General features: G+C 44.2%; 1 protein-coding gene across 6 annotated transcripts in view; it reads left to right on the top strand.

Moving 5' to 3' along the window:
* The window catches only part of myo1b (myosin IB), a 158,441-nt gene that overhangs the window by 118,305 nt on the left and 27,346 nt on the right, over window positions 1–12,790 (top strand). For all 6 annotated transcript variants that reach the window (XM_080412838.1, XM_080412836.1, XM_080412837.1 and 3 more), the window contains exons 14-19: window positions 2,622–2,726; window positions 4,193–4,255; window positions 5,572–5,772; window positions 7,581–7,807; window positions 9,211–9,411; window positions 12,539–12,632. In XM_080412838.1, the coding sequence (XP_080268964.1) occupies window positions 2,622–2,726; window positions 4,193–4,255; window positions 5,572–5,772; window positions 7,581–7,807; window positions 9,211–9,411; window positions 12,539–12,632 (891 nt within the window). The remainder of the gene's footprint in view (window positions 1–2,621; window positions 2,727–4,192; window positions 4,256–5,571; window positions 5,773–7,580; window positions 7,808–9,210; window positions 9,412–12,538; window positions 12,633–12,790) is intronic.

Raw genomic sequence — 12,790 nt, 5'->3', positions numbered from 1 at the left:
TTCAGTCGGCACATTCTTATCTGGCATGCAGCGACTACCTACAGTACATGTTTGGTAAGACCGTGTATTAGACCACATGTTTGCAAACACCTGTGGCTACACATGTAGGGGTTACTGCACACATGTTGTTCTATGGAGTGCATGTCTTCTACACATGTAGGGGTTACTTCACACATGTTGTTCTATGGAGTGCATGTCTTCTACACATGTAGGGGTTACTTCACACATGTTGTTCTATGGAGTGCATGTCTTCTACACATGTAGGGGTTACTTCACACATGTTGTTCTATGGAGTGCATGTCTTCTACACATGTAGGGGTTACTTCACACATGTTGTTCTATGGAGTGCATGTCTTCTACACATGTAGGGGTTACTGCACACATGTTGTTCTATGGAGTGCATGTCTTCTTCTTCTTCTTCATCTCCACTCACCATCAAGTTGCTCTCTTCCCTGACTGTTGTGTTTGTGTCTGGGGTTATGTCCAGGACGGAGTAAGTAACACCCTGCCGTGTGGGGGCGTTTGTTGTGGCCATTGTGCATGCTGTGATCCCCCCCCACCCCCGTGCTCCCTCCATTAATCCTTAGTATTAATTAATGAAGCTCCTCCTCCTCTCAAGACGCCACAGGGCACCCAAGGGTGCAGCGGCCGGCAGGCACACGGCTGAAAGGACGTTCTGCAAAATGTGTCTTCTGAGGCACGGCAGGCTGTCTATCTTTCACACAAAAGTAGCAAAAAATAGCCGATCTACAAGCTCCAAACGTGTCGTGCTGCGATGCGTTTGGAGCTTTTAGATCTGCTATTTTTGCTGCTTTTGAATTTCAATCCTGAACGGTTTTGGACATAATGAGGTTTTCACCTGACAGCATCTATATATATATATATATATATATATATATATATATATATATACTACACACACACACACACACACACACACACACACACACACACACACACACACACACACACACACACACACACACACACACACGTACGTACATGATTTGACCATGTTAGGCGCATCAAGCCGGTCCCAAACCACCGTACTGTAGTTGCAGACGTCTCTGGTTTTCACACAATGTGGCCGTCCTTTCAGCCGGGTGTCCGTCCGTCCGTCCGTCCGCTGTCCCTTTGGTGGAAAGACGAGAGAGATGCCTTTACATGTGTCTGTTGTTCTTTACATGTGTCTGTTGTTCTTTACATGTGTCTGTTGTTCTTTACATGTGTCTGTTGTTCTTTACATGTGTCTGTTGTTCTTTACATGTGTCTGTTGTTTTGTCTGTTGTTATGTAAGAGTGAAGATAAACTCCTGCTTTCTCTGTCAGGGGAAATGGAGGAGCTTGTTCCAGCATTACCTGAGATTACTACTGCTGTACAACCTGTCCATTTCCCAGTATCATCATGTCCTTAATACTTAACCCTCTGATGTTAGACTAGACACGCTCTTCTAACCTCTAACCCACTAAACTGACCGGCAGCGTGAGCAAAATGAATGTCTCCTAACCCGGCATTGACGGCCCCGACCGACTTTGCCACTAAACACTCCTAATTGGCTATAATTGGTTAAAATTGGGGGAATGGCGGTGGCGAGGGAGTCAAAGTGAAAGCGATTTTTGAAATGGTAAAGAATTTGTCATTGTTCAATGAACTGTGTGTGCGATCTCAGAAGAACGGCCACGCCCGTCGGAATTTTTTTCGACACTTACATTTTCTCAAGCAGCTCTAGTTGTCCGCCATTCCAAATCACTGAGCTCTTTGTTTGTTCAATAACGCTTGTAGAAAAAAGACCAGACTGTAAATCCTTCAGCAGCAAAGTGAGAGCTCTGAGGCTCACTTTGTTATTGCTAGCACTGTTTTGCAAAGAAAGAGAGAGAGGCAAGATGCATGTCGTCTCTTTGGGGCCAGTCTCCACATTTCATCTTTTTAATGTTTTTTTTTTAAACATAATATGATATGAATTAATATCATATTGTATATTTTGTCGTATCACCGTGTAACTCAAAAGTAGCGCAAATAGCAGATCTACAAGCTCACAATGTGTGGCTTTGCGATGCTTTGTGAGTTGTAGAGTAGCTATTTTCACTATTTTTGAAAGATTTCGAAAGAGTATTTTTTTCCCCCCTCTATGATGACATGCCCAAAATAGGTATGGATGCCACATCGAAAGGTTCTGTCTGTCTGTCTGTGGGCTTTATAAATACTAAGCCCATGTTTGTTGGGAACAATGCCTCTGGTTATGCAATATGCAATACCCATTACACGTTGTACCTTTTGTCAATACTTGGGCAATGCACACCCCAAGGTGTGCAGACAGACAGACAGACAGACAGACAGAGATATCATGCATTTATAGATAGATTTAACCAATGAAAAACATGAACAACTTGCGACTAAATCCTAGCTTAATTTATTATTATTGGAACGCAGGTTCCTTTCCCCCCAGTTCCCTGAAAAGTACTGGTTTTGGACACACAAGGTTACTGACTGACAGTGACAATATTATTGTTTTAAATATTTTTCTTTATTAAATTCAGAGCATTATTAGGGCATGTTTTCCAACAGCTGGAACTAACTGTTTGTTTGCCTGTTCCCCTGGTGGACGCTGCGTGTCACTGCAGGACAACAGCTTCGAGCAGTTCATCATCAACTACTGCAACGAGAAGCTGCAGCAGATCTTCATCGAGCTGACGCTGCGCGAGGAGCAGGAGGAGTACGTTCGAGAGGTAACTGACCAACCCCCTCCCTCCCTGTCGGGTGCAGTGGTGGTAAAAGTACTCACTATTTGTACTCAAGTAAAAGTAGCAATACCACAATGTAGAAATACTCTTTTACGAGTACAAGTACCAGTATTCAAATGGTACTTGAGTAAAAGTACAAAAGTACTGGCGTCAAAATATACTTAAGTCCTAAAAGTCAAAGTACTCATTATGCGCAATGTCCCATTTCACAAGTTTCCAAATGTATAATATCCTTTGAAAATAGCAGAGCTCACAAGCTCTCAACGCGTCGTGAGCTTGTAGATCTGCTATTTTCAAAAGGCCAAAGTGTGTAGGTCTGAAGTGGTTAATGTATGTTTTACAAAGTAACTACTAACTCGTTTTCAAATAATTGTAGTGGAGTAAAAAGTGCAATATTTGCCTCTGAGATGTAGTGGAGTAGAAGTAAAAGTACTGAAAATTGGAAATACTGTGTGTGTGTGTGTGTGTGTGTGTGTGTGTGTGCGCTGGGGCCCCCACAGTGTCTGAGCCACACATTATAACTTCTATTCAAACCTTTTTTAAATATCACTGCAAGATCTCCGGTTTGATCTTCTGTGTTTCTCTCGGTCACCTTCATCGCCCCCCCCCCCGTCCCCCGTCACCATCATCGCCCTCCTGTCACCTTCACACCCCCCCCGCCTCCCCTCCCTGCTCGCCCATTTCTCCATCACTCTTTGCCTCTGGCTCTTCTCTCCCTCCATGAACTCGGTAGACGGAAGTGATCCCTCACTCTAGAAAGAGTAAACACTCCGCCACCCCCCCCCCCCCCCCACAACCCCCTTTGGAGCTCTGTTTGCTTTCAGAGCTCTTAGTGTGTGACTGCTGCTCCCCAGACTCAACCCCCCCACCCCCTCCCCCCCATCCCATCCCATCCCATCCCACCCCCACCACCAATGATATTCCACTCCCTGGCCCCGGTCCAGCGTAGCGCAGGCCTGGGAAAATACCACAGCCTGATGACGAGAGGGTAGAGTGACGGCCACCAATCAGGGGGCCTGGATTGGCTACCCAACCATCCAACCATCCCAGTGTAAAGCCACGCCTTTTCCTACTGGTCTACGTCAGCCAGAGACGAGTTCAAGTGCAGGATGAGACAAACTGAAAACCTGCTTTATTATTAGTATGGTGTCCCTAGTTCTCTGCTAATGCTGTCTGTTTGGCTGAAGGCCATAAGTTGGGGCAAAAACAAAGGAAGCCATAATGTGATTAGGTGACGAGCTTTCCTCACGTTCTAGAGTCTAGACAAAGTGCGTAATCGACTGGTCTTTAATGAAGCTAAGACCATAATCTGCTAAACCAGTCAGATCTGTATAAGTGACTCTAGGTGATGGAGAGAGAGAGAGAGAGAGAGAGCTTTCTTGGAAGCCTCAAGTGAATGTTTCTGAGAAGAAAGTTTGACCCACTGACTCCATGTTCATGTGTTATTGCAGGGCATCGAGTGGACCAACATCGACTATTTCAACAACGCCATTATCTGCGACCTCATCGAGAATGTGAGTTGGTCTCTCGTTGTCTCCCAGTTCTTGGAAAGCAAAACATTTAGCAGGAATCCACGGTTGACTTGAACCCGGCACAGTAATGGCAAGCCTCCGTCTGGAGAGACGCGGTTGTCTCGACACGGGCACATTTATTTTGACCCTAAGAAAATGGACGCCATGGGGCAGATTTAGGCATCGACTAGAAGTGCCTCTCTGGCAGCATAACAATAAACGTTGAACTACTTTCAACCTGGAGTCCCTATTTTAGTCATGTATTATGGGAAAATCCTTTCAAAAATTGTAAAGAAACTCAGTTGTGAAAATTGGCAATCTACAAGCTCACACTATATTGCATCGTGATGTGCTGTGAGCTCGTAGAATGTCTATTTTATATTTTTATATTTGTCGTACAGCAAATTATCGGGCTATATAGGGCTTATTTAAGTTTTTAAATGATATCCCATGTATAGCATTGATCATATACGAAGAGTTTTTCAGGCAATACAACAACTTCATGAAAGCCAATATGAGACGACACTGCATGCGTTAACATGGGACAATATTTATTCATTCTGAACAGAGATTCATACTCAACTGTTTACATGGAACCTGAATAAAAGCATTCCTTGTTTACTTGACCCAAAGCATTCATTTGGAACATAACTTTTGATGTGCACAAAGTGGTTCTGTCTGGTTTTATTTTTTCTTCTGTCAATTTTCCAGCCAGAGACCAACCAGAGAGACAATCAGAATCAGTGTTTACATGCTGATATTTTCCTGTTGATCTGAATATCAAAAGGTGTATATGTTACAGGGAAATTGGCATTTGTTAGCCCCCAGGCGCGAGTGCCCGCGCCGACCGGCCGATGGTCTGCTAGTCGACTCAGCGCCGTCCGAGTTGTAAACCGATGGGGGAGAATAGATCTTTTCGTTTTGATCTTTTTGTGTTGATTACATAGACAGACTAACGTCACCAGTCGCAATCAAAGTGAATCCATAACAACGGGGGAAGCGAGGGGGGGTGGAAGCGAGGGGGGGGTGAAAACGAGCGCTCCTTTTTCAATTTCACTGGTTTTCCAATTTCCCTGTGACATATATATATACCGCCCCTCTCCACTAGAGTGAAAACTCCTTCCGATCGACCGGATCGGAATATTATCTTCCGATTGCCGTGATTACATGAAGGTGTTTTTATTCTGAGTTGAGCTGTCATCGTAAATATCAGGGTCCATGTAAACACAGTCGCTGACGAAAAACAACACGTTACCGCTGACTGACGTGCAATTACGTCATCGTCTTCACCTTTACCGTTTTCACTCCGTCCTTCCCAGAACCAGAACGGCATCATGGCCATGCTGGACGAGGAGTGCCTGAGGCCGGGGACGGTCACCGACGACACCTTCCTGGACAAGCTGAACACGGTGTGCGCCGAGCACCAGCACTTTGAGAGCCGCCTCAGCAAGAACTCCAAGTTCCTGACCGACCAGAGCCTCCCGCACAACTGCTTCCGCATCCAACACTACGCCGGCAAGGTATTCTACTCCACCACAGTGCGGAGGTGTCACAATCATGTCACAATCATTTTAACCATATCTTATACTTTGACCATTCAAAAATAGCAGATATACAAGCTCATAGCGCCGCACGGAGTGCGGCGCTATGAGCTTGTAGATCTGCTATTTTTGAAAAATCATGAAAATGTGTGCAAATCTTCCCATCTTTTTCTTTTTAAAGGTGAACATTTTTAACATAAAATGTTTGTTGCTTGGGGTCCCTGGCACAACATATTTTCAGCTGGGGGTCCGCGGCCACATACATACATGGATTTGGGGGTCCTTGGCATGACAAAGTTTGAGACTAAGTCTGATATAGACTCTCACAGACCACATCTAGTGTATTAGGGTGGTATGTGTTGTGTATTACCCTTGAGGCAAGAGACCTTTCATATAACCTGATGAAGGTCTCTTGACTGAAACTTTAGTTTCATTTGAAGATGGTGTTGTGGAGTTTTCCTTTTTTTGTACACTGTCACATGACAATGTCATGGTGACCATAGATATTCACCTGTTTCCCAGGCTGTGTGTTTTCCACTTCCTGTCGATTTCATTGGATATCATTGGTCATCTGACCAGTTTCATTGGATCAAATCGACAGGAAGTGGAAAACGCACAGCCTAGGAAACAGGTGAATAGAAACCTAGATACCTCATTGGACTCTGCAGTTCGTTGGAGCGACTGGTATCGCGGTCGCCATTTTAGAGTAGGCAAGCTACCATTCAAAGTGACTACTGGCCAGTGGCCAATCACAGCGCGTTGACTACTGGCCAATCACAGCGCGTAGATTACTGGCCAATCAGAGCTCGTCTAACTGACTTTTGCTGCGCGGCTGCCTCTTACGAAAAGACCCGCCCCCACCTGCCTCTGATTGGCTTATGAACGTGACACACGCGGAAGCTCGCCTACTCTAAAATGGCGCCCACAGTGTGGATATTATGATGGTGACCGCTGAAATTGGCCATCGAGACTCGAGACACTTGTGGGAAATGTGAAACGAGTGGAGATGAGTAGAGCTGGTAGCGACCATCAGAGCATGAACATTCTGATCTGAAGTGCAGAACTTAAACGTATGTGAGTGGGCAGGAAAAAAAAAGAATCTGCAGTGTTTAAGATGAGATGAGAAAAGCCAGAATATCCCCGTCCTTTTCCAATCACTCTTGAGTAAATAGACCTGTAATCCCCTCTCAGCCTTCACAAACCTTCCTGAAATAGCAATTCCCCCTCTGCTCGATTTAAGCACTCGTCTATTTACGGTATTAATAAAACAGACTCAACCAAAGCCGTGAAGTCAATAATAATAATAATGCTCAGATATGCAACCTCGTACTGAAGCCGTTCAAATATTTAACCCATTAAGACCTGGGACGCATCTGTGTAACTTTTTGATTTGAGCTAAAAAGAAAAAGCATTATTTTACACTTTGGCTATTCAAAAATAGCAGATATACAAGCTCATAGCGCGGCACCGAGTGCCGCGCTACAAGCTTGTAGATCTGCTATTTTTGAAAATATCGAGAAAATGTGTGCAAATTAATATATTTATATTCTTTTAAAGCGAACATTTTTAACTCAAATCCTTGCTTCTGGGGGGTCCCTGGAACAAAACATTTTGAGATCCGCGGCAAAATACATATAATTTTGGGGGTCCTTGACATGAAAAGGTTTGAGAACCACTGATATAGAAACATAGGTTTTTCAGAATACTGTTGGGATTTATAAGAGAATCGGCTTCAGGTCTTAATGGGTTAAACCTGTTTGTACTACGTTGTCCCCCGGTAAACCCAGGTGCTGTACCGCGTGGAGGGCTTCATGGACAAGAACAACGACCTGCTGTACCGGGACCTGTGTCAGGCCATGTACAAGGCCAACCACAGCCTCATCAAGCTGCTGTTCCCCGAAGGCAACCCGGCCAAGGTCAACCTGAAGAGGCCGCCCACCGCCGGCTCCCAGTTCAAGTCCTCCGTGGGCGTTCTGATGAGGAACCTGCAGACCAAGAACCCCAACTACATCAGGTGGAGCTCCTTCCGTTCCCATTAGGACCTGAGGTCGATTCTACAAATGACCTTCTAAATCCGTAGTTCTCACACTTTCAGGATATTTCAAGCAGGTGTACAAGCTATATCTGCTGTTTTTGAATAGCCAATGCAAAAATCTAAAATGACACGCTTATTATCCCATTAAGACCTGGAACACATCTGTGTCACTTTTTGATTTGAGCTAAAAAGCATTATTTTACACTTTGGCTATTCAAAAATAGCAGATCTACAAGCTCATAGCGCGGCACCGAGTGCCGCGCTATGAGCTTGTAGATCTGCTATTTTTGAAAAATCGTGAAAATGTGGGCAAATCTATGAATATATATTCTTTTAAAGCGAACATTTGTAACTCAAATCTTTGCTTCTGGGGGTCCCTGGAACAACATATTTTGAGATGGGGGTCCGCGGACAAATACATATCATGTTGGGGGTCCTTGACATGAAAAAGTTTGATCACCACTGATATAGAAACATACGTTTTTCAGAAAACTGTTTTTAGAAGATTTAGAAGGATTTAGAAGACATTAGAAATCGCCTTCAGGTCTTAATGGGTTTTAGCGATGGTTTACATCTCTAGCTCTAGGGTCTAGTGGGTGCTTTTCAAGTTTTCAGAAAGAAAGAACAAGTTATGTTTTGGTCTTTGTAAAAAGTGCTTTGATTAGCCTCCTCGTTTGAAGTGCAAATCCAACGTTTTGTAAATCCTTGCCAAGATGAAAAGTTACACTGTATAATCGGCAAGGATCAAAGGAATTGGGCCCACATCCTGTCAGAAGCTCTTTGCAGCCATAGATTCAGCCTATAGTGACGTATCTGAAAACCAGGCTCCCAGTCAGTGACGGACAGGCTCTCACTCATTTGCCTTTTGATTATTTTATAGATATGATTTTAGTGTTACGTTTTTTTAACCCATTCAATCCGGAAACGCATCTGTGTCATTTTAGATGTCTTTGGCTATATAAAAATAGCAGATATACAAGCTCATCGGTGCCACGCTATGACCTTGTAGATCTGCTATTTTTTGAAAAATCTTGAAAATGTGTGCAAATCTTTGAATATATATTTTTTAAGTCAACATTTGTAACTCAAATCTTTGCTTCCAGGGGGGTCTCTGGAACAACATATTTTGAGATGGGGGTCCGCGGCCAAATACACATCATTTTGGGGGCCCTTGACATGAAAACGTTTGAGCACCACTGACATGGCAACATATGTTTTTCAGAAACCAGTTTTAGATTTAGAAGACATGTGTAGACGCGTTCCCGGTTTCAATGGGTTAAACCTGTTGAGCACTATGAGACAGTGCTGTCTATGAAAGGCTCTCTATACATAAAAATGTACTTACTACTCACAGTGCTTAACTTACTCCTTCTCACCTCTAGGTGCGTCAAACCCAACGATAAGAAAGCCGCCCACATCTTCACAGACTCTCTAGTGTGCCACCAGGTGCGTTACCTGGGCCTAATGGAGAACGTGCGCGTGAGGAGGGCGGGCTACGCCTTCCGTCAGCTCTACGAGCCCTGCCTGGAGCGCTACAAGATGCTCTGTAAACAGACCTGGCCCCACTGGAGAGGACCCGCCAGGTGAGCCTCCAAGACACATCCATACGTTGTCGCACGGCGTCGTCAACGCGAGTATAAATTAGGGTCCGTTTCTACAGAGAATGCATTTTGAGCTGAGGAGCGCTTTGTCCATAGTGTTCACACACAGTGTAGATATCATGTCCATAGTGTTCACACACAGTGTAGATATCATGTCCATAGTGTTCACACACAGTGTAGATATCATGTCCATAGTGTTCACACACAGTGTAGATATCATGTCCATAGTGTTCACACACAGTGTAGATATCATGTCCATAGTGTTCACACACAGTGTAGATATCATGTCCATAGTGTTCACACACAGTGTGGATATCATGTCCATAGTGTTCACACACACAGTGTGTATATCATGTCCATAGTGTTCACACACAGTGTAGATATCATGTCCATAGTGTTCACACACACAGTGTGTATATCATGTCCATAGTGCTCACACACAGTGTAGATATCATGTCCATAGTGTTCACACACAGTGTAGATATCATGTCCATAGTGTTCACACACAGTGTAGATATCATGTCCATAGTGTTCACACACAGTGTAGATATCATGTCCATAGTGTTCACACACAGTGTGGATATCATGTCCATAGTGCTCACACACAGTGTAGATATCATGTCCATAGTGTTCACACACACAGTGTGTATATCATGTCCATAGTGTTCACACACAGTGTAGATATCATGTCCATAGTGTTCACACACACAGTGTGTATATCATGTCCATAGTGCTCACACACAGTGTAGATATCATGTCCATAGTGTTCACACACAGTGTAGATATCATGTCCATAGTGTTCACACACAGTGTAGATATCATGTCCATAGTGTTCACACACACAGTGTAGATATCATGTCCATAGTGTTCACACACACAGTGTAGATATCATGTCCATAGTGTTCACACACAGTGTAGATATCATGTCCATAGTGTTCACACACACAGTGTAGATATCATGTCCATAGTGTTCACACACAGTGTAGATATCATGTCCATAGTGCTCACACACAGTGTAGATATCATGTCCATAGTGTTCACACACACAGTGTGTATATCATGTCCATAGTGTTCACACACAGTGTAGATATCATGTCCATAGTGTTCACACACAGTGTAGATATCATGTCCATAGTGTTCACACACAGTGTGGATATCATGTCCATAGTGTTCACACACAGTGTAGATATCATGTCCATAGTGTTCACACACACAGTGTAGATATCATGTCCATAGTGTTCACACACACAGTGTAGATATCATGTCCATAGTGTTCACACACACAGTGTAGATATCATGTCCATAGTGTTCACACACAGTGTAGATATCATGTCCATAGTGCTCACACACAGTGTAGATATCATGTCCATAGTGTTCACACACACAGTGTGTATATCATGTCCATAGTGTTCACACACAGTGTAGATATCATGTCCATAGTGTTCACACACAGTGTGGATATCATGTCCATAGTGTTCACACACACACACACACACACACAGTGTAGATATCATGTCCATAGTGTTCACACACAGTGTGGATATCATGTCCATAGTGTTCACACACACACACAGTGTAGATATCATGTCCATAGTGTTCACACACACAGTGTAGATATCATGTCCATAGTGTTCACACACAGTGTAGATATCATGTCCATAGTGTTCACACACACAGTGTGGATATCATTATTAGCACACATAGCATAGCTGAAACAACGTAAACATGGACTTCTCAGGGTTGTGGTAACGATTCAACGTTTGATCGTAAGTTACCGGGTCGTTCGGACACAATCGGGACCATAAAAAACCTGGCGCTCCTCTCCAAAAGTCAGAACCGTTTCCAGGTTGAAGTGCCTAAAAAAAATCATCGGGCATCCGGAGCAAATGAATCTCGATGCTCGGGCACCTGGGAAGAGGAGCGCACCAGCGCGCCTTTACCATAGAAATGCAGGGCAGACAGTCGGTGCCAGCAACAAAAAAAGATATATATATTTTATGGACACGGCCCCTTAGGCTTAATGTGTGCCTACTAGAACACTGTGTCTTTGCCCACAGGGCTTTGCTGTTGTCAACCCCAACGCACGCATGGCTGCACACGTACACACACATAAACACAACTCACACGCTATGTGAGCATTCTGCCTTCTTTTTTGCACAGGCAAAACCACCAGACGTTATTACCAACCAGATTATCAGAAGTCAGCCATTTGTTTCATTCCCTCTACAGCTATTGTACATGTTGTGGCGTCTCTCTTCCCTTATCTGTGCTGCTGTTCCGTATCAGTCTGACTCACATGTTTCATTCACTGTACTGATGCCTGAAACAAAACCTTTTGTTTTAGGTATCAGAAACCTCTTATCTCCATATTGTAACTTTTTACAATAAATCAGGGGTCTTCAACAGGGGGTCCGGGACCCCTAGGGTGTCCTCAGAGTTACTACAGGGGGTCCGCCAAATCTTTGTGTGATATGACTTTGTGTGATAGCATCCCTTTTCTGAGTAGAACTTTAGCCAAAAAATAGCCGATCTACAAGCTCACAAGTTGTGAGCTTGTAGATCGGCTATTTTTTGGCTAAGAGGTGTTTGGTGTAGAGGGAAAAAAGAGCAGACCAAGTAAACAAAAAAAGTTAAATCTGAAACACAATTTTATACAATATAGAGGGGGTCCCTGCTTCATCTCTCTCTCAGCTAGGGGGTCCTTGGGCTGAAAACGTTGAAGACCCCTGCATTAAGTGAACGCCCCTACTTGAACATACCGTAATTTTCGCACTATAAGCCGCACCTGCATATAAGCCGCAGCAGCTAAATTGAATGATTTGTACATATATAAGCCACACTGGACTATAAGCCGCGGGTGTAAAATCCATAGATTTAGGAGGTCCCCTAGTGGCCGTTAGCTGTAAAAATCCATAGATAAGCCGCACCGTTATATAAGCCGCAGGGTCGAAAAATGGGAAAAAAAGAACGTGGACCCTGCCCTCTCCTGTTCCTCCTCGCCCTAAACACATCGATGTGTCCGTTGTCCTCGCGTCAGTGTCCCTGGTGATGATGACTGTGTTTTGAGTGGTAATGTGTGCTCAGGATGACCTTTTTGACCTCCCTTCAGGGAGGGAGTGGAGGTGCTGATGGCAGACCTCCAGGTTGCAGTGGAGGAGTTCGCCTACGGACGCTGCAAGATCTTCATCAGGAACCCTAGAACAGTATGGCATTTTTTCACTCACTCACTCACTCACTCACTCACTCACTCACTCTCACACACACACACACACACACACACACACACACACACACACACACACACACACACACACACACACACACACACACACACACACACACACACACACACACACACACA

The sequence above is a fragment of the Gymnoscopelus braueri genome (assembly GCF_963280865.1).
Source record: "Gymnoscopelus braueri genome assembly, chromosome: 18".
In the NCBI taxonomy this organism is placed as follows: Eukaryota; Metazoa; Chordata; class Actinopteri; order Myctophiformes; family Myctophidae; genus Gymnoscopelus; species Gymnoscopelus braueri.
Note: the sequence above shows the minus strand (reverse complement) of the source record. Positions and strands in the feature narration are given on the sequence as shown.